This window comes from Orbicella faveolata, unplaced genomic scaffold (assembly GCF_042242905.1).
Source record: "Orbicella faveolata isolate gen_17 unplaced genomic scaffold, um_ofav_v1 contig_3, whole genome shotgun sequence".
NCBI classification, from domain to species: Eukaryota; Metazoa; Cnidaria; class Anthozoa; order Scleractinia; family Merulinidae; genus Orbicella; species Orbicella faveolata.
Genome location: NW_028301558.1, coordinates 7,505,736 through 7,532,669, shown reverse-complemented (window position 1 = coordinate 7,532,669; position 26,934 = coordinate 7,505,736). Strand labels below are relative to the sequence as shown.

The following is a 26,934-nucleotide window of genomic DNA, read 5'->3' as shown; positions in this document are numbered from 1 at the left end:
ATGTGAAAAAATTGGTAAACTGAGGGGGGGTCATGCGATTTTTAAATGGTGCTTCCCAAATCCCATTAACCCTCCCTCCCTCATAAAAAATGAACGGTCCCTTATGGCAATCATTACAGACAATCTTTTTAACAAAATGGCTAATGCAGCAAACTCTTTTTTGTTTACTTAGTAATATAAAGAGAAATGTATAGCTAGCAGATGGATCTGAAGTCTGCATATGCTTTGGTTTCTTGACACGAAATAGCAGCGAAATGATTATACAAAAGTGTACTCGCTGTGAAAGCGAAACTTGAAACAAACGATCGAGGAATGGAAGACTTCTTCCTATTGGACAAATTGATGACTAAACAAACCGTTTCCGCCAATAACAATTTATGTTAGAATGAACAATAAAATTAGAAATTTCTTTTGTCCCACAGACTTGTTCTCACGAGGAATTGATTAACAAACAACAGTTTGGTTATGAAATTAAAGTTTTATTAACTAGGAAGACCCATCTTCACCTCACTTGTGAACAGAGACAAGTAAGTGTGTCAGGAGTGTGTGTTTGCTCGTTTTGATTAGTTTTAAATCCTTACATTTGATTCTATTCTATTCTAGCTTGTTCGTTTCCTCTCAAACATCCCAAGCGCTGAGTTATTTCAAAGGTAAGCGATAATTTTTGATAAGTTAATCTACTAGTTAATATTTCGAAAAATAGTCGTCGATGGTTTCAATGAAAAAGGAAAAATGTCAACTAATACGTGCAATACAAATCGCCAATCAAACCAGAACTCAGGCATTCACAACTGACTGATGCAGCTGACGAGGAAAGACCTAACATGAAATGTAAAAAATGTTATTGTTAGAAGACTTCTCAGTTTTGTAATAATTGAGATTCAAGAGAAAACGACCAGGAGTTTGTTCAGGGCTAACACGTATATATCTTGCTTCGAAACCAGATAAACATCATCGTCGTGTTTTGGAATCTACGTATTCTTTTAGCCTCAGTGTGTCCTACGTTACATTTCAAGGCACAGATTGCATCATGTTATCGCTTGCCTTAACGATATTCGCCAGGTGTGCAAATGCTTAATGATCGAATTATTTGAAAGAGAAACTGACTGACTGCTTACCAACTCGTGCCGTGCTGGTCAGCTAACATAAACATTTTCGACTTTGCTGGAAAAAGAAAACTGCTGACTGAGTTTTCTATTCCACTGATAATATTTAAGCTATCCAGCAAGTGTCTTTTTCTATCCGAATGCAGAGCTGCTGAAAGAAATACGTAATTAAAATAAACGATTTAAGTGGAATCGAGGATGTTTTTGCTCCCAAAATTAAAGTACACGATCGATAAATTCATTATTTTACACGATCATGAATGTTCAACTTAGATAGCTCTTTTAATTTCGCTGAAATTCATTCAGGTCAGGTAGGTCCTTTTTCGCATCAAGTTTAATTTCATTATTGCTTTTATCGCCAAATATAATCACAAATAGAAACACAATGCAACACAGGACAGAAGTTCAATCATGGGATTTCTGGATTTCAAGCCTTAAGACGCGGTATTGGTAACAAGTCTGTGTGAACGGTTTTCAGCCTCATTTTGTTTATTGCTCGCATTTCCACCTTGTTTTCACCAAAAACAAACCAGTTGAATACGCGATGAAAAACTAAAGGGTAACAGCCAATTGTTTTGGAAGACTAAACCATCGAAACTTGGTTACTGTTTCATGACTGATCAAGACAGACGTAGAGTTTCTTTCCTTGGGGTTTGATCTCGCATCTGATTGGTGGCTTCACAATTGACAAATGAATTCGTTTATCGTTTTCTTACTAGAAAATTTTAACAAAATGACGCACGCAGAAAAAAATGTTCTGCTGTTTCTTCAGTGAAAGAACCACATAACTAGCAGTTAATTTCTTTTTCACACGGATTAGCAGAACAAGGACACACTCTGGAAAAAACGAAACGTGGCACTTAACAATAGAGGAATGGAAGACTTTATCTTATTGGACAAAGCGACCACTAAACAAATCGTTTTAACCAATAAGAATGTATGTTAACTAGGAAATTCAAATACAATACGTCAGTTGTTTCACGTCACAAACAAGTTCTGACGAGAAGTTCAATATCAAAAACAGTTTCGTTTTCAAATAAAAGTTTGATTAACTAGGAAGAACTATCTTTTCTTCAGTTGTAAACAGAGACAAGTAAGTGCGTGTTTGCCCGTTTTGATCAATTTCAAATCCTCACAATTGATTGCAATTTCTGTTTTACTTTTAAGATTTTTGATTTCCCTTCAAACATCCCAAACGCTGAGTGACTTCCAGGATAAAGGTAAACGATTTTCTTTTTTGATAAGTTAACTACTGTAATCGAATTATTCACACAAAAAATTCGTCTCCACGGTTTATGAAAAAAAGGAAAATGAGCAAGTGACAACACTGTCTTGGCCCTTACGTAGCCTCATAAACGAAGCATTGTTCCAAGTACTTGTTACAAAATCATCATTTTATTTTAATTTACGAAGGAAAAACCTGGACTCTGCGTGAGAAAAATAGGCCACTATGAAGACTTGTTAAAATTGCTAGTTAATGGCAGATGGAATGTTGTTGGCATTATGATGTGATTCATACATGTAATCATGTGAAATGAGTGTTTCAGTTGTAAAGTAGTGCCCCCCCCCCCCTCCCCCCCAAAAAAACCGAAGTGCTTCGCTTTTTCACCAGTTGAGACTTCTTCGAACTTGTGGGAATGGTGCCTTAACAGTGACGAATCCAAACCTTGAGCTAAGGGATGGGGGGGGGGGGGGGGGGCGGTTTTGTTTTGCTTGCCCTGCCGGCTTTTCTTTCTTCGGTAATTTCTTCTTCTTTTACCCAAAATGAGGGGGAGGCGGGAACCCCGGCCCCTCCCCTAGATCCACCACTGCTTAAAAAAGTTAACTGGGGCTTCTGGACTACTGAAAGAGAAGGAAAAAAAGAAAAATCTCGTTTAAAATGCTATCACACTGGATAACCCAGCCACTATCTAATCCTTGAACTTATTTGATTTTTTATTATAGCTATACCAAGTAGTAACAAATGCTTCGAAAACTTGTTTTAACATGAAATTCAAAGAGGTTTGTCATATAGAAAAGGGTATTACTTTTCTTCATCAACTGCAAGAACAAGATACATGTACATGTAACTGTAACTGTAAGGCGAGCAAAGCTTTGCTTTATTTCATCTAGATGTCGAAGGAGACAAAGGAAAATTCACTCTTAATCTAACAGCGAGAATACTGATTTTCGGATTATTTTGCAACTTAGGTGCTTTGAAGACAATTTTGAACTTAATCACACTTGCCTGTCTGTTGCGTTAATGATTCGCTTGTTTTGTTACTATAGCAGCAACCGTGTAGGAATTGAAATAGAAAAAAGAAGCTTAACTAAGTAGAACTGAAATGTTCAACTTTGTCCTGGTGCTTGTTATTTCACATTGCTGCTATATTTCTATCTCCAGGGCAGATTAAAGGTAATGATAATGAACTCTCCACTAACAGTCATGTTGTGTGTACTGATTTTACCGCTGATCACCTTGAGCACTACGGACAACACCAGCACCAGCAAACCAAGTGACAATAAAGTGAGTAAAATACATTTTAAGTTAAGTTGTGAAACAAACTTCCTTCCTTTTTTAACGTTATTAAGTTCAGTGGTTATTATCTAAACCAACTTTTACTTGTTCTGACCTGTTTTTTTTTTTTTTTTTTTTTTTTTTTGGACTCCACTTAATCATTCGTGAAGCTAATGTGGTTTTAAATTTTAACTGTCACAATCGAAATCGAACGAAGAGCATAGAAATTCTAATATAATTAAAAAAATGGTTTTAAAAGACAATTTCTTAAACTTAATTTTAACTTAAACTCGTACCTATTATTGCAACAGAAATTTGAATGGGATAGAATTTACATTTTTCACTTCTGTTTCTATTACAGCCTTTTTCATTGTGTTACGGTGGACAACCAGGGACAAATGGCATCTCCGGCATGCATGGCATGCCGGGCTCCCCTGGGGCACCTGGCTGTGATGGACGTGACGGAGTTAAAGGCGACCAGGGCAGCCCGGGAAGGACTGGGCCCCAGGGACCAGCTGGTGCAGAAGGAAAGAAAGGAGAAAAGGGAGAGTCTGGAGCCCAGGGCTCCGCCGGCCAAAAAGGACAGCGAGGAGAGAAAGGTGAGAGTGGAACCCCAGGATCGCCTCAGTTTTCCTCGCACATGAACTGGAAAGAATACACCTGGAAAAAGAGCGACAGCAAAGACTCAGGTGTGATTCAGGCAAGTGATTTATAGTACCAGCGTATGGTGTATTGGTTACTATATGACATAATCCTATTGTCAAAAAGGTCTGTTTATTGATGAACTTCAAGTTTTTTCTCGGCTTTTTCCTCTCATGGAAGGGGAGGTTCTTAACTGGAGGAGGAAGCAATTTATTAACAATGTCGGGTATTTTTCTAACTGGAAAGATTTTCAGCCGAACAATCTCTCCTCAAGTTGGAAAATGAAAATGAGCTATGCAGGAGATATAGTGTAGGTTGATTAACTGGAGAGAATAAGACAAGCCCAATATATACTGAATAATCAATTTAAATTAATTTAGTCTTATTCTCGCTTAGCATCCTCTCATCTATTCAAGAACACTAATTATCAATAATTTCTGCGATTTTCAACGCCCTTGTTACAAATTTACGTTATTCATTATTTGCTGTTATGTTGCAAAACCCTCAATTGTTCCTCCTCCCTTTGTTTGTAAACAAACAAATTATAAACATTGATTAAAGTGGTTTTCTTGAATCGGATTACATAAACTAATAATAGTAATTATCTCTGTAGAACTGTGAATTCATGAAGAATTTCACAGACACTGCCCTCCATGTTTACTTTGCTGGTAACCTCAGGATTTATGGATGTGACGTCTGCTGTAGTCGCTGGTATTTCACCTTCAATGGCACCGAGTGTAGCTCTCCTGGCTCCATTGACGGTGCCTTCTATATGGCAAACGGCAAGAACCACGATCTTCTTCGTCACCGCCATATTGAAGGTCATTGTAATAACATCCACAAGGGAAAGGTGCTAGTAGGATTCTGGGTTGGAAGTTGCAACACTGGGCACAAGAATGCTGATGCTTACACAGGCTGGGCGACAATGTCCCGGATCTTCATTGAAGAGGTTCCGAAAGCTCAGCAGTAACCACGCTGCACGTGATCAACTGGACTTTCTAGAAAAACCTTGATATAGGAAGGATAGAAAATTGCAATGCTGTAGGCGTTCAAGCGTTCGTAACAATAGATTCGAAACTGTCGTATCAGCTGAGAATTAGAGTCCAAGAACATTATTAAAGCTGTTTTTTTTTTTTTTCAGTCTTAAGTCTCCTCATAATTAATTTACGAATTTCTAACACGGATTAATAAATTAAGAGTATGCTTTAAGTGCCAAGAAGCAACTGGAAATAAACAGCAGTAGAAACGGTAAAAATTAACTTATAATTTCTCTTTCTGGTAACCCAGAATTGAATCCTTTCGTTCAGTTATGGAATTAAACTCAAAATGTGAACACGTGCGTTTCTGTCAACCGAAAGCTGGTGTGATGTCATATCATTAACACTTAAGAAGGAATCCCCCAGAAGTATGATTAACAAGTGGAACACAATTTGGTACCAAGATTATTTGCATCATATTGCAAATTTCTGTGCGACTGCAGTTTTAAATATGTTCTCCAAAAAAACTCATTCCTAACAACACCAAATGTTGAAAACAAATTTTGAAGCTCATATGAAACACTTGGGAGTACTAGTGAACTCAGACTGATGATGAAATTTTACCTGTGTTTGCACAATTTCTTTGAACTTTGAACTTTATTGTCCCGAGTTCCTATGGGAAATTATTTTAGGTGTTATTTCAGCCAATTATTTATAGCTTTAGCTTTTAGAAAATGCAAAAAGGATTTTAATGTACTTGACATCCTTCTGGCATAACAGTTTTGTCCACTAAAAACTGGAAATGCTTGATTTTCTATCGGGTTTGGTTTTCGACAAAACACTGACCCCCTACTGACCCCCTATAAAATCAACGGGAAAGTGAAAATTGAAAAAAGCCCAGAACTATCAGTGGGACCGATTCAAGTTCGTCAATAAATTTAGCTTACCTGAAACTTCCAAGATGGCGGACGCATTGCAGATTTCCGACTCCCTTCTCATTTGACTGAAGGATTTGTCACCGAAAATCGAGCTCAGAATAACTTGGAATATCATCAAGTATGGTATTTGTAGCCATGAGAAAATTAAGCAATGAAAATAGCGAGGAAATTCTGGCTAATTAACACGCACGCGACCAACCTTGAGCGACACGCACACGATTATCATCAACTGGAAGTTTATTTTGGCAATCTTGTAGCCCCAGGTCCCTCACCTTCCGCATGCACAAACTACGTTGTACATGGCTTTAGTCATGGACAGTAAGTGGCATTACTGTTTTTCATCGATTTGCCTCTCATTGTGCACTTTGTATATCCGAATTATGCCATGAATACATTATGAATTTTATTTTTGTTACTTTTCCTTGCCGACGATCTGGATGTGGTAGAGCTTGTAGAAAGGTATGTTGGTTTTTGATAGGATTATCCAAGAATTTTACCTTGAGAATCCGTGGTCCTTTTGACGACTTCATGCACCAAGGAGAAAGTAATCCATCGGGCTTGTCCAAATGGTTTATACTACAGTTACCACAGTTCTTAAAATGCAAAAACAAGGCGAGAGGTCTGGAACTACCTTATGAAATATTAATTTGTCTTCCGGTTGAGGTTTACGCGCGTGTTCGTGCCGCTCGCACGAGCAGTCCAGCACAAGCCTTTCGCGAGCCTGCTCATTTGTCAGCTTTTTTCTTTGCTTCATTTTCCAATGCGGACGAAAACAATATTTGATTATATTCAAGCTTATTCTGTGCTCGATCTTCCGTCAACAAAACCTCCACTGAACAGTCAGTGGAGAACAAGAGAGTCGGAAATCTGCAACGCGTCCGCCATCTTGGAAGTTTCAGGTAAGCTAAATTTATTGATGAACTTCAATCGGTCTCATTGATAGTTCTGGGCTTTTTTAATTTTCATTTTCCCATTGGTTTTATAGGGGGTCAGTAGGGGGTCAGTAGGGGGTCAGTAGGGGGTCAGTGTTTTGTCGAAACCTGTCGGGTTTCGCCTTAAAGACAAAGTCAAACTCTCGCGCGACTTTAAATGACAATTCACAGCCCATGATATGCCATGGTCAGAAGCAATTTCTTCCTGTGTCACTGTTGTTGAGTTGACAACGTGTTTATTTTCAATCCATGACAAAGGTGTTCCAGACTTTAACTCAAATTAAAACATAAGTAACCACGACCTTTTTTTTTCTCTACGACCGACTTTTTTTCAAGATTTAATGATATACATCAAAATGGGTCTCAGATAACGTCCGTTTTAAATACTTGAAATGTAAAGAGTATTTCGTGACCGTCGAGTTATCATTTTCCTTATACGATAAAAACATGATCAAACGTGTTGAAACTGGATGGGGCTGTTTATTTCATGGACATAGTAGTCAAGATTTTGAAGGTGTATCATTATTTTAATTAACAGTTACAAACAATTCCTCCGGGCAAGTAGTTGTCTCATTTCTCTCTTAAAATTTTGTACAGTCCTTTCAGAAATCATAAAACAAATATATAGCTTTCGAATCACGATTACAGTTCAATGTGTCAAAAAGAAAACGTAATACCTTTCAGAAAGGTATTCCGCTTCTGATATAGACCCTTTTCATAAATGGCTGCCAATTTAAAATTCTTTTGTAAGCATTTAAATTAGCCTCACTAAACTCGTTTGGGAATAAAAATTCTTTTGAATAAGCAATTAAAAAACGAGGTTAGTCAGGCTAATTTTAATACTTACAGAAGAACTTATAATTGGCAGCCATTTATAAAAAGGGTCTATATACTTCACTTTACGAATTTCATTTGTAAATACAGTCTAAGGGATTAGTATTCTCAGCGAATACTCGCCGAAATTTACACCCGGCTGAATATCTTCGCTTATCCTTACAGGCATTCTTACATGACGGTGACGTAAGAAGCAATATATGCGGTCAGTCAATAGGGATTGTAGAATTTTTAATGGCGCTGTGTTTCTCTCTGTAATAAACTATTTTTGTTGCCTACTTGCTCCGATCAAGAATCAAACTCTTCACGGCTCAATTCTGACGTCACTCTGACGGAAGTTTGCTCAGGTATATGGATTGTTTTGTTATTAACATTTCAGTATTCACAATACCAAAGCACAAAACAAATAGTTGAAACTGCATAATAATAAAGAGTAAGATCGACATCAGTTAAAGCAAACAAATTTCATTGTTGATTATTGTAACCTAGTCTCGATATTCCAATAACTTGACGTTTTGAGGCTAGGAAACCACACAAAGCCAAAAATCTTATCCTTCATTGGATCAAACGAAGAAATATTGCGGCATTCAATTTTGGCAGTAGTGTCGGGACGGAACTAAAGCTATTCAAAACAATGGATTCATGTTCAATGGCGAACTGGTAGGGACAAGATTCTAGTTCGAGGTTTCAATATGAAGAAAATGTTTTCAACTGTGCGGTCGATGTATCCATATCAAAGAACAAAAGACTTCAGGAAGTGTTTACAGGTAAGATCGGTGTCGCTCGTTTATTTTTCGTTTAAGTGCTTTTCCGTTTCTTCTCCGAGTCAGTAAATACTAGCTTCGTGAGTTGGTGTTCAAACAATTCATAATTCAATTCGTCATAAACACCGAACCACGATTTCACACACTAATAAAACAAACTGAACCTTTGTATGCATTTCCTCATGCGTTAAACTTCGTTTTTTTTCTACATGTCAGCCGCGTTTAGCCTCGTTTTTTGTTTCGGTTTTCGTTTGTAAATTGACTACTTTTAGCGAGACCTTTCTTCCCATTCAAAGCAAGTTAACCTATAGTTATCAGACAGTATTACAATATAGATAGGACCTCTCGCGCGCTCTGATTGATCAAAAATCCATGTTTTATCAGAGCATAAAACATAGAGAAAGCGTGTTTTATTGTCTTTCGCCACATTATCTCTAGTCAACATTTTTGTTAGAGAAGGCGGAAAACATTTTGTTGGAAGAAATTTGTGATGCAGTTCTCTGCGAAGCAGCAAAACGTTTTTAAGAAGAGGTATGTAGCACTTCAGTGGTATTAAACTGCGTCAATTTGTCGATCTGTGTGCTTCGCTGTTTCTACTCGCGGCGTGTAAAATCTATACAAATGAAGAAGCCTAAGCCGTGTAGCTTGCGGCTCGTTTTTTCTACATTTCCCTGCTGTTCTCAAATGTCCGTCGTGTCTTATCACAGTGTAATACACGGCTTAGGCTTCTTTATTTGTTAAATACCAAATAACAATCCAATTTCGACTTATCACAGCGTTGTCAACATTGTGTTCAGTTATTCTTGAAGTTAGATACTAAATTAAAGTTTGAACTGAGTTGAACTGTATTCCACAGCAGATTTTGATGTACATCAGTATATATTTAAAAATGCGCATACCATGTTGTTGACAACAGCCTTTGTTGACATTATCAGTGCAGTTTTCGTCTCTAAATCACAGCCATTTTCGTGATTCAGGCAAACGAATTGAAGGTCTATATGGGCTGTGATGTCGTTTTTTCTATCTGAAAGACATTGAGAAATATAGAATTTTATACTCTCTGTATCTGATTTGTCTCATTCAATTCTTTAATAAGAAGAGAAACTTAATGACGAACGTGTAGCGTTTGCTACATTTTTTCCATAGCGACAGAACAAAATTGAGCTTTGGAAAAAAATTGATGGTCACAAGTGACTGCACTAGCGCGTTTCTACGTTTGCGGCTGATTAACCATTACTGATTTCCTCATGTACAGCGCAATAAGATGACTCATATTAAGTGTTTTTTAGATCTGTTTTCAAATGTAAATCGAATGCAATTATACCATGAACAGTTTTTTTATGCCGTTAAGGGCGCAACGAAGGCAACACACTTTAGCAGGAATTGAGGAGAGCAGCTAATTAGATCATCTCTATAATCCTAAGCTTCTGGGCTGACATTTGCAACGTAAGTATATGGAATGTTTTGCATTTTTGAGATAATATTTTGTTGGCCTTTATTTTAAGGTAGCGGTATTTGTTAAAGAAAAAGGATTCAATGAGTTTTTCGTATCATTAAAAAAGAGAAGAAGTGATCCATCGTTTTGGTTTGTTTGACATTCCATTACAGCAGGAGCTAATAAAAACCTTCATCCTATTGGACAAGTCCACGACTAAACAAACCGTTCTACATGAATAACGAATAACATTTTTGTTAAAAAGATAAATAAGTGTACATAACAAATCCATTGTTTCACAAACTTGTTCTGAGGAAAATTTTACCAAACAAATAAGGGAAGTAACAAACAGTGTGGTCAGTAAGTCAAGGAAAGAGAACTCCTTGGAGAATTTATTTTCTTGCTTGGAGAATTTAACGGTGTAAGTTTGCAATTGTATTAAATATTCTTAAATTTTCTCAAAGGTTTCAATATTAAATCAAACGTTAATTTCTCTGCTCTACTGTTTAGCTTTGTGTTCACGCTCAGACGACCTAGAGGCCGAGTTTATTCAAAGGTAAATGATCTAGAGTTAACTGAGAAGCCTGCACCAATTTTTCAAAAATAGTACGTCACCAGATTTACAGAAAATGGGAAAAAACTTTAAATTCGTACCATAAACCATAGCCAGGGTAAACATAATGAAACATTAGATCACTCGATTTTGGGTAAATTAATTGGCGAGTTCTAACAACGACGGATAATTAAACAGTATGAGATTTTAAATATATCAATAAGAGTAAAATAATGTTCATAAATAGACTCATTTCAAATGTTTTAGGACTCTCCTTGAATATCTTTAGAGTGGTCAGGTTATTGTTTTGTCTAAAAAGAAAAATATGTTTCCGTTATAAATATTTTTCCGTTGTCAATTCGTTTCGTTACCTTATCGTTACCGTTCACATTTTTGCTGTCTTGAACAATATAGGTTGAATTGATCATTTGTAAATTTTAACTGTTAGCAGAGAAATGACGTGTTTATTAACTGATAGCTGAGATCTGAGATCTTCAAAATTGATTCATAGGCTGAGAAACATTCTGAAAAATAAATTTAAAAGAACTCCCAGAGTCCTCATTGAGACCTTAAAAATAGCGCGGACTGCATAAAACTACGATTCAATTACCAGACAGTCTCATTTTAGCACGAAGAAAACAATCTAATCGTAAAGTACACTAAACTCAACAGAAACACAATTCGTAAGTTTGAGCAAAACGTCTGTGATAAACATTGTGTACACTTCAGTGAGCCAAGATTAAACACAAAGACGTTCTACTTCTATAATAAAACACTCATCTTAATTTTAACTTTGGAACAAGAACTGCGCTTCCTTCAGGATTTGATAATGTATTTCATTTTAGAGTAGAACAGACGTACGAGAAACAGAGAGAATTTGATAATTATGCAGAGTCTGTATTTGGACTTTGATTCATTTCAGAAGTACGTGTTAAAACCTTTTATTATTTCAGGACTTAACTTCGGAGTACAGTGTAAAAAGAAGGGTTCTTTTTATTATCCGAATTTTTTGATTACAGTTAAGTTGCCTGTGGCTGAAAAAAACTATAATGGAATTTTATCCAATAAACAAAGGAAAACAAGAACAACTCATTCGTGAAAAAAAGAACTATAGACAAATAAATTGGCTGAGCGAAACGTAAAATTATAACACGTGTTCTCACTGGAGAGAAAGCAGAAAGCAAACTTTTTTAGCGAATAGCTTTGCTTGTGAAAATGTACATTAGACTGTTGCTATGTATGCCGTTTCACAAACTTGTTCTTACGCGAATCTCACACCGACAAACAAAGCAACAAAGTTTGCCTTACTAACAAACAAGGAGTTCAGTTTAGTTCTGAACGGAGAGGAGAAAGGACTGTATAAGTTTAAGATGTAAGTTGATTATTTTTTTGATTCTTTCCTTGTTCAATCTAACAATCGTTCTTCTCTCCCCTGTTTAGCTTTCACACACTGGCACTGAGTTGCTTCAAAGGTAAGTGATTTCATTCATTGCACGTCTCCCTAGAGCAATCATGTTTTAGCTTTTAATTCATTTCTCCAAAACCAGCGTAATATAAATTATCAGTACCTTTTAGCTTTCGTCCTGGCGGAAAAAACAATACAAAAACTAAGATTAAAGGAATTTTACAAGTTTCAAATGAGACAGCCTTTTGCAGTTGCGCTCATCAGCTTAGTATCAACGCTTCTTAAAAAATCGGTTTTATTATTTGATACAAAATGGGACTAAAATCTTATCAGTGACGCTACTTATATTTCAAGGTTAAACGCATCAGTTTAATCGTTGACTGATCATTTGGCTGTAATATGTTCGTTGAACGATATGTCTTTACTGCAAAAGAAAAATCTGTGTATAAAATCTATCCCACTGAAGTCGTGTTTCCTTTCAACAATGTTAGTACATAACAATGTTGTATCACTAGTTTTTATGGCTTTGAAGAAAAGTGGCTACCAATATTTAGCAAAAGATCGGAGCAAGTGTTTACATATAGATTCTTAATTTTGCTCTAATAAAAACTTAGCTCATCGTCGAATAATGATTTTTTGATATGTGATCAAAGTACTCGAAAACAGAAATAGAGTTGTAACTAATAAAAAAATGCATGGGAAAATCGAAGTTTTCGTCACCGTGCACTTCTAAAAGATGTTTTCCGATAGCCGAATACTTGTGTTCGGCAATGCGTTAATGAAAGTGTCGGGCTATCTCCACGAGGTTACCTTTTAGTGTTGTCATTTTGCAATCCTACTCGTTCCTTAAAATCACTCGATTTGTAACGATTTGTGTTTAAAAAGCAAGTTAAATTAGAATTGTCTGGATAATTTGTGTACGTTTTTACCATCAATACAGTTGGGTTTCTAATTCAAAAAGGATCCTTAGGAAAAAAAGAAAGTGTTAAGTGATATAAACGTAAGCCTTTTCGTCACTGTTGAGTTTGTAAATGTTGGATAAGAACTTTTTGACAGTATCGGCACACGTTTTCATATATACCTGTAACCTTGTTCATTCATGCGACGAGAGAAGGCTGCCAATGCGCTGACGGTGTGGCAGATATATTTCAATAGTAAATAAATGACTAAAAACAAGGTTCTAAGACCGTGTTAAATTTGTCCAAGTGTCATAAACGCAAGAAAAATGAAAGACGTCCCAACGCCTTAAAGAAAGGATTGGAACAAACGCTTCAAAAATTCACTGAAGCCAAGATTATCGCCATCTGCTCATTAAACGTATTATTACCGTTGAAAACGTTCTAGGCAAAAGTCTAAATCATCTTTAGATGCATTTTCACGAAACCTGTTACTCAAAAATGGAGAAAGTTGGCTCGTTGTCGTTGCGCATTTCATATTTTCGTTTTGGTCCACAACACGTACACAGCTGTTCTAAAACAAGATTTAACGTGAAACTTGCCAACACAAAACAAATTGACATTAATGTCAGATTCCGCGTCATTGGTCAGTCTAGAAATGATCTGACCAACGAGAGTTCGTTTAAACGTAATTTGCTAGTAAACGTGTTTCAGCATGAATCTTCATTTGTCGGCTAACAAGATAAAATGATACACTGATAGCAGTATCATTTTCATTCAGATGATTGCTGCCACAATGGAAGGTAAGCACTCAATCGACTAAGCTGTACAGTCATTTTTCTTTCTTTTTTTTTTTTTTAGCCTTCCCTGGGTTAGTTAACACTAAAACGAATCGAAGAATCATTTCTTTCTAGCGTAATTCTTACTTTTTGTTTTACAACTTCATTGAATTTAATGTTGCAAAGTCTCTGATCGACTTGCTGAATACTTCACTCCTGTTTGGCTGAAAGAAAAGCAACACGGAACCAAACTGAGCGCTCGTAACAGCTAAAGCAGCTCTCGACAGTCACTAGTACTCAGCATCTCTTGTGCAATAAAACCAATAATATAAATGTAGGCGTCACGGTTTTATTTTGTTATTGGCGATTAGATTAAGAACTTTATTCATTTTCATGGCCTCCACCCGAGTAAAAACCATTTCTGCGCTAATTTTCAAGCATTGATATTAACTCAGAACGATAAGAAAGGAAAATGTAGGAAAACTGAGAAACAGTAGAATAGCTGACTAAACAAGTTTTCTAGAAGGCACAGTATGAACTTTGAGTGTCGCCGTGACCATTCTTGTTTTACTTTTCTGACATTTATCTCTACAGGCTAAACGATATTAAAGGGAAAACCTCGCATAGAGAACTTGCCGATCATGTTGTTCCTACTGCTTTTTGTGTTGATAACCCTGGCCTCTGCGACCGCCAATAATGTCAGCAGCAAACCATGTGACAAGAAAGTGAGTAGCTCCCTCTTTGGTGTGTGAATTAAATTAAAGGGAAAAAAAAGGAAGGAAGAACGAGAATAGTGCAGATGATAAGAAATAACACACAGTCTGCGGTGACAAACATTGCAATAAAACGCATTTTGGAAGACAAAATTAATTAACTTGACGTTTCGTATGTTTCGACATACGTCAATTAATTCTATTTTCCAAAATGCGTTTTATTGTCATGCTTGTCACCGCAGTTCGTGTGTTATTTCTTATTAAGCTAGGATGGCCAAAGAGAAAGAGTATTTACGATAGCACAGATGATATCATCGCTTCTAAACATCGATCATTGCTGTTGACTAAATTTACGAAAACTTACATCAAGATACTTCCTGTCACTTTATTATAGCCGGGACCTTTACAGAACTCAAGGTGTTGATCTTTCTTCTGAGACAGGTCTCAATGTGTTACGGTGGACAACCGGGGACAAATAGCATTCCTGGTATGCATGGCATGCCGGGCTCCCCTGGGGCACCTGGCCGTGATGGACGTGACGGAGCCAAAGGAGACCAGGGCAGCCCGGGGAAGACTGGGTCCCAGGGACCAGCTGGTGCAGAAGGAAAGAAAGGAGATAAGGGAGAGTCTGGAGCCCACGGCCCCGCCGGGCAAAAGGGACAGCGAGGGGAGAAAGGCGAGAGTGGAATTCCAGAATCGCCTCGGCTTCCTTCGCACATAAACTGGAAAGAATGTACCTGGAAAAAGGGCGACGGCGAAGACTCAGGTGTGATCCAGGCAAGTGATTCACGGCGTGAGTGCATAATGTATTCAACAAAGTTCTGTCATTTGTCATTACTATAACTATGGGATAGAATTTAATTGTTGAACAGGTCGTAAGCTGTACGTAGGCTTTTGTCGATTGTGCTAGCACAATGTTTGGCATAATTTAGCAAATCGAGCATGATATTTAGCCTTTATGTAAATTTAGCACTGCTAGCATAATCTGGCTTTTTTTTCCTTTACTAAATGATGTAATTTCGTTTCGAATATACTTCTTTTTACTTGTTCTGTTTTTAAAACTTCTGTTACTGTTTTGTTCCGGTCGCCTTGTTCTTGGTCTTAGGCCTCATGCACAAGGCTCTGTAGTGAGCTGTCTGAGCATAAAGATCTCAGATGGCGTCCTCGTCGTCCATCCCAGCACTTTCCAAGTTCCAGTTCACATAAATCAGCAGCTTACAATTTAATACAGAGACCTTCAGTCTCTTGGAAGCGTTTATCAAAACTGTGATTAAGAGTGAATTAACCCAATTCATATCCCCACCGTAGTACAACTGTACAAGGGGTCGGGGGGTGGGGGAGGTGCTGGTTGATGGAACCCCTCCCATATAATAGGTTTTCGTTCTGTTAAGGCACAAATGAATACATTTAAATAGATTAGATAGCCCCGAGCTTGCTCTACAAGGTGATACCATGTTTGTTAATTGTGACATCATTTGACTCGCCATCTTGGATCCGCTATCTTGGATTTCACTATTTTCTTGAAGAGTCAAGAAATAACGGAAATGGAGGTGGCTCAAAACAGTTTTCTGTTGTTTTTTTTTAGACTATAGAACTAGGTGCGATTTTTCAGCCTTGGAACTGAACTGTTCTGAATGGCTCTACAATTCTTTTATGGTAACTTTTCACTGTACCTTTCATTGTGTTTAAGTCATAAATTAAGGTTGCACTTTTCTGTTGCATAGCAACAAACTTGACCCAATTTTTACCATCAATTGCTTCTATCTTAAAATGTAAGTCGGTGACCCCATTTCTTTCTCCAAAAATCTTTTTCTTACCCATAGAAGAAGAGACAGGAAAACTGATAAAAAATTCTGTAGAGTAGATTTTGCTTAAATTCAAAAAAAAAAAAAAAATGGAAATTTCCAAGTTGGAGGAATTCCACTCCACAATTGTTTTGTTTTTTTTTTTTTTTTTTTTTTTTTTTTTTTTTTTTTTACAATTTCGCACAGCATTCCGGTTTTGGTTTTGAATAAATTTTTGCGTTAAAAAAGAAGGGTCACCGGATCAGCTTTTGAGATATTACCTTGTTGTTGAACGAGTTTCTTGCGCGCGTTCTACACGCAAATTAAAATCTCAACTTTGCAAGATCGGCCCTTGCGCACGCGTAAAGATGGTCAGTAAAGCCCGCAATTCTACGCGAATAGATCAATAGATCCGCGAATACAGCGGGTTTTTTTGTTTGTTTGTTTTCGCTGTTTTCGTTAGCAGTATAAGTGGTAGAAGAAGAGTTCCTAAAATCCCGAAGGTGAGACTGGCCAAGTAGAAAGAACGAAGAAAACCTAAAGAATATTTTTTTTTCCCGCTGTTGTTTTTATGAGATCGATCGCAACATCAACAGTCCCAATTTTCGTTTACGTTCCAGTATAATGGTTAAAAGAATGTTTTTCCTTTGAAATTGCCTAGAGCATGGCTGTTTTCGAAGGTAAAAAGTAACTGATAACGCAAACAACTTACTGAACTTGGTGGAAACGAAGTTTTACGAAGTAGGCGTCGCGCTGACATGTTTGTTTTGATTTTTAAAAACTTTAATCTCGCGCGCTATCTCACGACCTCTCGAGTAATAACGTGATGCCACGTGCTGAAGTGCGCGCTAGAATCTAGGCGTTTCATGGAAATATTATTGTTTTGAGTCACCTTAATATGAAATCAAGCCAGGATGCTTAGAAATGTAGAAAACGGCGGTTCCCAGCGATGTTATTCTTTCTTTTGTCTTTATTCGCCCTGTTCTGTCTTTATTTTGCTTGAAAAGCAAGTAGCATAATTTTGATGCGCGGAGCATAATTTAGAGAAACAAGCATAATTCGGGCAAATTTCCAAAAATTTTGAGCAGTGCTAAGAGCATAATATGCCAGTTTTGCAAGCACAATCGACAAAAGCCTAGAAGCTGCGTACTTTGATTTTTATTTTCTTTGACCCATGCAGCCCTCACCTGAAAGGGTAAATTTCCTACGTACTCTAGAGTGGGTAGCATGTCATTGACAATGTCGAGTCCGGTTTTTGGGTATATACTTCACGGGTGAATGCCATAGGTGCACCGAGTATTCTACTTCATGTAAACTACATTACAGTATTATACTTCATGTAGACTACACTGAAGTGATTAACAATGATCTTCTGTCCCTACTACTTATCATCTGTCTCTAGCACTATTCACCTGTCCCTATCAGTGATTGTCTGTCTCTATCACTGATCATCTGTCCCTAGCACTATTCACCTGTCCCTATCACTGATCAGCTACCCCTAGCACTGATCATCTGTCCCTAGTACTGATCATCTGTCCCTAGCACTAATTGTGTCTCCGTAGCACGGATCATCTGTCCCTATCATTAATCAGCTGTCCCTAGCACTGATCAACTGTCCCTAGCACTGATTGCCTGTCCCTATCACTATTCACCTGTCCCTATCATTGATCAGCTGTCCCTAGCACAGATCATCTGTCCCTAACAGTGATTGTCTGTCCCTATCACTGATCATCTGTTCCTATCACCGATCGTCTGTCCCTAGCACTGATTGTGTGTCCCTAGCACTAATTGTCTGTCCCTAGCAGTAATCACCTGTCCCTATCACTGATCAGCTGTCCCTAGCACTGATCTTCTGTCCCTAGTACTGATCATTTGTCCCTAACACTGATTATCTGTCCCTAACAGTGATCATCGGTCCCCAGCACTCATCATCTATCCCTAGCACAGATCAGCTATCCCTAACAGTGATCATTTGTCCCTAGCACTGATCTTCTGTCCCTAGCACTGATTATCCGTCCCTAAAACTGATCATCTGTTCCTAACAGTGATCATCTGTCCTTAGTACTGATCATCCGTCTCTAGCACAGATCATCTGTCCCTAACAGTGATCATCTGTTCTTAACAGCGATCATCTGTCCCTATTACTGATCATCCGTCTCTAGCACAGATCATCTGTCCCTAACGGTGATCATCTGTCCCTGGTACTGATCATCTGTCTGTAGCACTGATCATCTGTGTTCTCTAGCACTGATAATTTGTCCCTGGCACTGATCATTTGTCCCTAACAGTGATCATCTGTCCCTAATTTTGATCATCTGTCCCTAGCACTGATCATCTGTCCCTATCACTGATTATCTGTCCCTAACTTTGGTCATCTGTCCCTAACAGTGATCATCTGTCCCTAAAAGTGATCATCAGTGTCCCATCATTGATCATCTGTCGCTAGCACCGATCATCTGTCCCTAGTACTGATGATGTCCCTAACAATGTTCATCTTTCCCTAACACTGATATATCTTTTTTAAATCTTTAATACTGTAATTAATTTTAGACTCCTTTCCCAGTTTGTTTATTCATTTTAATTGACGTATTTTTATCTTTTTTTATTCGTTTTGTAACTGAAAAGCCCCTTTGGGGAGTTGCAAATAAAGTATGTATGTATGTATATCTGTCCCTGGCACTGATTATCTGTCTCTAGCAGTGACCTTCTGTCCCTAATTTAATTTAATTTTGAAAAGAACTGCCTAAGAGGTACCAATTTTATACATTTAAAAACAATACATTACCTCCAGTCAACTTTCTACAGCTCGATACCCTTAAAGCTACCGCAAAAACTCCCGCTGTGCACCTTTCGAGGCTGAACACCCTTATTGGCTCCAAAACCTCTTTTTAACCCCTGAAAGGTACTACGAGCATCCCTGCATTTTTAAATAGGTGGGAATTTCCACGGAATAACTCGTTCAATTCTTCCTTGAATGGTAGATCTTTTTTAGAAATGCCAAGCAATTTCAAGTATTATTTCAGCTTTGTAGTTCAAGACATTTTCAACCTTGGGTATATTACAAAAACTCGATGTTTCTCCGCTTACGTTGAACATATTCGTGCTCTAACTCCGACGTCAATAAAAGTCCGCACAAATTATATTGAAACCCTTTGAAAGTACTCCATATGTTTCAGAAATATTGAGCGATTCTAAATTTAATACTTTGTTTCTGAAGTGGATGCCAGAATTCTCTTAGCTTGCCTTCCGCATACTGTAAAAATATTAATCTCTTGTCAAGGGCAAGGTTGTTCAGAAAACGAGGTGTCATCAAATAATTCATCTTGTATAATTTGAAGTTGCTTCCGTTAAAAACCAAATTTTGTAAAAATTATCAATAATTACAATCCATTGTACTTGAGTTCATCAATTAAAGTGTTGATGTTTACTTAGTAGGTCGTAGTCTTTTTTTTTTTTTTTTTTTTTTTTTTTTTACACATGTAATGCTCTCCAACCTAAAGGTGTTTTTTGGACTTTGAATTTCCTAATAATTTAAATCTGCCTATCACTACCGGCATCCACATGCAGTTTTCGGTTGCCTTTTGTTTTTTCTGCCAACTCAAATATGTAGATGTAGATTACTCGATAGAGATCTCGAGCACATGTAATCTTTAAATAGAACGCGTGTAGCGGTTATGGGCCATAAAAAATGAACTCCGCTCCTTCGCGTTCTTTAGTCCCTTTCAGTGTGTAATTCGGGCTTCGCGCTTATTAAAATCTCGAGCTCATAATCTACTTGTTTAGTGGCTGCACTCTGGAAGTTTGGAGTGCATGAAAGAAGCGCAAGTCTAGTGCTCTCCAAACTTCCCACGAAAAGACTCAAATGGTCCGGGTTCAAGCGTTGTGTTCTAAGGCAAGACACTTAACTTTTACAGTGCGTCTGTCAACGCGGAACTATAAATGGGTAACGGACTACCGCTGAATTTGATGGGGAAACCTAACAATGACCTATGATGGACTTAAACACAAAGGCGTACTATATAACTAAAAAGACCTAGGCTCATTTGTCAATCACCGTTGAAGTGTGTGGATCAAATTTAAAATGGCGGGCGATTCGAATAGTCGAAAGGTAAGCTTAAGGTGGCTCCCTATAGCTTTACGATCGCACGCGCGCTGAGGACGAAAGCTCAAGTAATCTGCGCGCGCTCGAAGAAAAACGTCAGTGTTTTTGGATATTTTCTGACGTCAACACGAGCACAAAAAGCAAAACTGACAGTGAATTTTCTCGCGTTTCCTTCGGTGAAATTCCGTAAAATTTGGCAGATTGGTAGCAAATATTTTACTTTAGTCGGAGCTCGTTTTTCAGGGAAATCTATAAGACCAGATTTCTTGCAGCGGTAAAAGACATAAATTTGAAAAAATCGAAACAACTGCATTTACAAACCCTACTTTTTCTCATGTTTAAAATTCGTACCCGCTGGAAGCGATTTGTTGTAAAAATTTTGGAAGATTTCACCGAAGAAAATTCAAGAAAATCACAAATAAAGCCACACAAACAGTAAAAACACATTTGTTTGGGCATTTATAATTCAAGACTAAAGCCCAAAGTTTTAACAGAGATGATAGCAAAACACTATTTAATCATCCGTTATTACATGTAATAAGTTTGAAAGGACTGGGTGCATGTGAAAGCGAATGCAAAAACAGCATTCAAAACATAACAATTGAAAACATGGCGGATTTGCCTTGATATTGTGTTCTGTCAGTTGAAAAATGGCTATAGGTCACTAACGAGCTCGGACACCCCCAATTTTTTCCAGTCCTTTTAATTAATTAATCAATTAATCATTAGCTTTGGCTGAGGAAAGACTGATCAGATTTCTATGTTTGAAAATTGAATAAATAAGAAAAATAGCACCTGCTCTGTCCTATTTTGCAGTCTGATAGCCGTGACAAGCAATTTTGTTCCAATATTTTAACAACGATTCAGCTGTCTGTCAAAATAGCTGGCAAAATAGCTACAGCTGACTGTAGTTTGAGGCGTGTTTTCATGAGTCTGGGCTCACAAAGAGTTTACAATAACTTGGAATGCGTTCTTGTAATAACCATTAAATAACACTAGAATGGGACATTTTCAATGCCTCACTGCTCCTTAACGAGCATGGGCACCCCCCTTTTTTGTTTTATAATTTAATTTCTCATATGATAAATATTCATTGGAAAAGTTTGAACAAAAATCTATGTGCAGTTTTATTCCAGGGGAATTACCTTAAGTGTCTGTCTCTACTTGTCTCTATTTAAGGGAATCATTTTTTCAATAGGATTATAAACGGATATTCTTCCACTGTTCTCAATGTCCATGCGAATAATTGATCTACTTGTAATGTCAAGCTGATCCCAGCTGGTATTGTAGAATACTCTCAGAGCGTGAAGCAAGCTTTTTTGGGTGAATTACTATCGATACTCCCACAAAAGGTAATGGCCAAGAAAAAAAGAGGAAGACTACGCTCTCTACTCCACCTTCTCTTAAAAGGCGTCGAGGAGCTGAATATTTAAGGGAGAATAACGTTGAAAATATTGCCGAGGGGTGGAGTCAGCTAGAGAACTGTGTTCTTGAAATGGCAGATAATTTTATTTCCTCTTCTTATTTAGAACACACTAAAAAAAATATATGTGCTCTACATACAATTTTGTGATTGAAAGTGACTTGGCAAAATGCAATTCCTACCGTTTTAACGGCCGCAAAACCCTCGCACTGATCCATGGGAAACTAGCGTATATAAATAGAAGGACGGATGCTATATGGCGTTTGGCTAGTGGAGGATAGAAAAGCTAGTTTCAAATAGTTCAGTAAAAATGTCGGGAATGATGCTTCGAAGTAGCTTAGAGGTCTTATAGTTTTGTTTTATTCAACTAAATATTATAACTCATTTCTTAATTAAATGCAGTACACAATGAAAAATGAGGTTGTCACGAAAAGTTGGAAGGTTTTAATCGTTATCACGAGAGAACTCATTCATCAACAGAACCTGTTGGATCCTTAAGGACCCATAACTGAGTTGAGTGAAGTATTTTTCATAGTTGCATTTTGCTGTGTTTAAAGAATATCAAAGTTCTATTTGAGAATCCAATTGTTTTTATTCAAAAAGGTAATGCTCAACGATTTAAGGACACGTTATCATTGTTGCTGCTATAACTGTTTTATTTATGAATAAACTTTCCGGTTAACACTTAATTGTAACACGTTTTCTTTTCTTTCACCACACTTCCACAATCCTTAAAGGTTTAGTGATCAGTGCTGAGGAAAGATAATCAGCGCAATGCTTGGGAGAGGCAATCAGTGCTAGGGACATAAGATCACTGTAGCCAGTAGCCTGGGTGGACACCTTGGGCAAGTGTCAGTACACCCTTAGCCTCCCTTGACCAGGGTTACAGTTCCACTGCCTTGTGAGCCTCTGCCTTGTGGTGGCTAGGGATAGCCAAAGGTTATGGGAGCAAACCCTGAAAGAAAAATCGGAGTGGAGTCCCGAATGATAGGCGAGGGTTGTCCAATACACCCAACTAGAGTCGATTCGTGTTTTAAGTTGACGATTCGACCAACCGGATGTCGATTCGAGGACCCTCTTTGATGGATTCGACACGAGTCGTCTCTCTTGCTGTCGATTCGTCATGTCGGAAGTCGATTTGCGCGAGAGTTAGTAAATATAGCGCATCTGGGATTTGAGGGTGGGTTGAAAATGTTGTCGATTCGACTCGATTCGATCGAATCGTGACAAATCGTGTCCCTTGCTGTCAATTCGTCATACCAGAAGTCGATTTACGCGAGACTTAGTAAATATAGCGCATCTGGGATTTGAGGGTGGGTTGAAAATGTTGTCGATTCGACTCGATTCGATCGAATCGTGACGAATCGTGTCCCTTGCTGTCGATTCGTCATACCGGAAATCGATTTGCGCGAGACTTAGTAAATATAGCGCATCTGGGCTTTGAGGGTGGGTTGAAAATGCTGTCGATTCGACTCGATTCGATCGAATCGTGACGCCTTTCCTTCGAAGAATTCTCCTTAATTGCCTGAGATCAAAATACTGTTGTACTAACGAGTCTCTCCTATGGTAAGCCACTCCAATAGCGGGAAGATAAGATGGCAATACCGCATTAACGGCTTCAAAACTGGAACAAAACAACACCAAAAAAAGTACAAAAGCGGCTAGCTTGCGATCTTTAAAATTGCAGCCACAAACGTTGCTGACAGATCCAGATAAAGGAGTAAACACCTGCATCATACGTGTAAACCGTTAACGTTGGCCATGTGCTAACGAGTTATACAATAAATGATTTGCCGAGTTCTCATGTTCACGTGTTATAATTCGAGATCTCGTGTTACTAAGTCGAGATCACGCATTATAAGTCGAGATCTCGCGTTATTAACACGAGATCTCACATTTTAAGTCAAGATCTGGCGTAATTAACACGAGATCTTACATTATAAGTCGAGATCTCGTGTTACTAAGTCGAGATCTCGCGTGATAAGTCGAGATCTCACGTTGCTAAGTCGAGATCTCGTGTTGTAAGTCGAGATCTCGCGTTACTAAGTCGAGATCTCGTGTTATAAGTCGAGATCTCGCGATTCTAATATCCCGCGGAAAACGCCATAACGGCCGTCTTTTTGTAAACATATATTACGAGCTTTAACTATAATGTAGAAATAAGAAACAGGTTATCAGAAAGGATTGTGAAGTAATAATAAATTAACCAAACGAACCAGTTATAAGAAAGCTTGGGCTCGTTAAGTACCTCACACGAATCGACCCAAGTTTGTAGTCACGTTTCAAGAACGAGGAACGTTCATGTATCATTATTTCACGGCTCTTGACTTCCGGTGATGCGGATCGACTCCGTGCGAATCGAGTCGAACGTTCATGTATCATTATTTCACGGCTCTTGACTTCCGGTGATGCGGATCGACTCCGTGCGAATCGAGTCGAATCGTTAAGTACTTCATACGAATCGACTCAAGTTTGTAGTCACGTTTCAAGAACCAGTAACGTTCATGTATCATTATTTCACGTGTCTTGACTTCCGGTGGTGCGGATCGACTCCGTGCGAATCGAGTCGAATCGTTAAGTACCACACACGAATCGACTCAAGTTTGTAGTCACGTTTTAAGAACGAGAAACGTTTATGTATCATTATTTCACGGGTCTTGACTTGCGGTGGTGCGGATCGACTCCGTGCGAATCGAGTCGAATCGTCAAGTGCCTCAGACGAATCGACTCTAGTTGGGTGTATTGGACATGAATGGAGTGTCTTGCCACTGGACCCGGCGCATCAGGACGAGAGAGTGAGGCTGATTCTGCGCAAGTCTCCCTCACTTTAATCCAAGTCACGCGCAAGTCATGACATCACCACCAGTTACTCTATAAGTCCTGTGGCGATGAAGAAACGGCGAAGCAGTAGGTGAGGATACACTGGGAGCTGTAGTCGTGAACCTGCACACAGGCGGCTCAGGACAAGTGGTCGCCTTTCACTGGACCGAGGCGGCAGTGGAGTCCGGCAGCCTCCTGAATGACCGAGCAGCCCTCTTTAGGACCGCTCTGCTCGCCTCCGTAGCATGAGGACGGGGCTAGAAAAGGTGCCCTAAACATAGCCTGCCTCACCTCGCCCTGGCCAGTATACCGCCACTAGCGGGGATCCCTTTTCTGCGGTTGAAACCAGAGAAAGAGGAAAATACAACAGCAATGGTCTCCTCCTGCTCATTCTGTGCGCCTCACACGACCTGGCCATTACCAACACCATGTTCCGCCTGCCAACCCGCAACAAGACAACATGGATGCATCCTCGTTCACGGCACTGGCATCTCATTGACTATGTCATCGCCAGGGCCAAGGACAGGCGGGACGTACGAGTGACCAAAGCCATGTGTGGCGCCGACTGCTGCACGGACCATCGCCTGATTATCTCAAAATTGAATTTTTCTATCCAGCCGAAGAGAAGGCCTCAGGGGAAGAAACAACAAAAGGGACAGATGATCATTGTTAGGACAGATGATCTGATCACTGTTAGTGACAGATGATCAGTGATAGGGACAGATGATCACTTTTAGTGACAGATGATCAGTGCTAGGGAGAGATGATCACTGTTAGTGACAGATGAACAGTGCTAGGGAGAGATGATCACTGTTAGGGAAAGATGATAAGTGATAGGGGTATATGATCAGTAGTAGGGACTGATGATCAGTGTTAGGGACAGATGATCACTGTTAGGGACACATGATCAGTGCTAGGAACAGATTATCAGTGCTATAGAAGACAGAAGATCACTGTTAGGAACAGATGATCAGGGCCAGGGACAGATGATCAGTATTAGGGACAGACGATCAGTGCTAGGGACAAATGATCACTGTTAGGGATAGCTGATCAGTGCTAGGGACGGATGATGAGTGCTGGGGACCGATGATCACTGTTAGGGACAGATAATCAGTGTTAGGGACAGCTGATCAGTACTAGGGACAGGTGATTACTGCTAGGCGCAGGTGATTACTGCTTGGGACAGACAATTAGTGCTAGGGACGCACAATTAGTGCTAGGGACAGATGATCAGTGATAGGGACAGATGATCAGTGATAGGGACAGACAATCACTGTTAGGGACAGATGATCTGTGCTAGGGACAGCTGATCAATGATAGAGACAGATGAATAGTGAGAGGGACAGACAATCAGTGCTAGAGACAGTTGATCAGCGCTAAAGACACACAATCAGTAATAGGGACAGATGATCCGTGCTAGGAAGACACAATTAGTGCTAGGGACAGATGATCAGTGATAGGGGCAGCTTATCAGTGATAGGGACAGGTGAATAGTGCTAGGGACAGATGATCAGTGGTAGGGACACAATCATTGCTAGGGAAAGATGATCAGTGCTAGGGACACACAATCAGTGATAGGGACAGATGATCAGTGATAGAGACAGACAATCACTGATAGGGACAGGTGAATAGTGCTAGAGACAGATGATAAGTAGTAGGGACAGAAGGTCATTGTTAATCACTTCAGTGTAGTCAACATGAAGTATAATACTTTAATGTAGTTTACATGAATTAGAATACTCGGTGCACTTATAGCATTCACCCATGAAGTATATACCGGTTTTTATTAGCAAGATTTTCAATTGATCCTTCAAGTTAGAGAAATAAAGTGTCTTACGAAGGTCATATCTATTTTTTGACAAGTAATATGAATGATTAATTTATTTTACAACAGTCGTACTTGTTTCTCGTTCCTTTGTTTCTGGAAGTGTTTTTCCAATTTCACTGAGATTGATTAATTTGATTATTTCTGTAGAACTGTGACTTTATGAAGAACTTCCCAGACACTGCCCTCCGTGTTTACTTTGCTGGTGACCTCAGGATTGCATACTGTGACCACTGCTCTAGTCGTTGGTGTAGGATTCCACGTGCGAATTTTTATTTTAGCTTGCCATTTACGTATGCAAATTAGGACTATTTAAAACGCTACGATTTCCTAGCGCGCCAATCTTTTCAACGCTTTCTCTAGCTTCAAGTTAATATTGTTGCGGAATCTATTCTACCTAGCTTCACTGTCATCGCTACAGTCAGGAAACATTTGTAAGTCTTTATATTCTGTCCTGTATTTCTCATATCGCTCGGCTCTTCTTCACATGTATTTTTATTTATTTTTCT

The 26,934-nt window shown here is 38.7% G+C and overlaps 1 protein-coding gene across 1 annotated transcript; it reads left to right on the top strand.

Moving 5' to 3' along the window:
• Positions 1 to 8,438: 8,438 nt before the first annotated feature.
• Positions 8,439 to 15,314, top strand: LOC110060330 (uncharacterized). Its single transcript, XM_020767107.2, has 4 exons — positions 8,439 to 8,693; positions 12,119 to 12,150; positions 14,353 to 14,483; positions 14,913 to 15,314. The coding sequence occupies exons 3-4, from the start codon at positions 14,400 to 14,402 to the stop codon at positions 15,312 to 15,314; spliced, it is 486 nt and encodes a 161-aa protein (XP_020622766.2). The 5' UTR covers positions 8,439 to 8,693; positions 12,119 to 12,150; positions 14,353 to 14,399.
• The last annotated feature ends 11,620 nt before the right edge of the window (positions 15,315 to 26,934 follow it).

What these genes read in the sequence shown, in the direction of transcription:
- LOC110060330 (XM_020767107.2), top strand. Translation starts at nt 14,400, where the DNA reads ATGTTGTTCCTACTGCTTTTTGTGTTGATAACCCTGGCCTCTGCGACC. An exon ending in GCAAACCATGTGACAAGAAA is followed by an intron (nt 14,484 to 14,912) that starts GTGAGTAGCTCC and finishes CTTCTGAGACAG; the next exon opens with GTCTCAATGTGTTACGGTGG.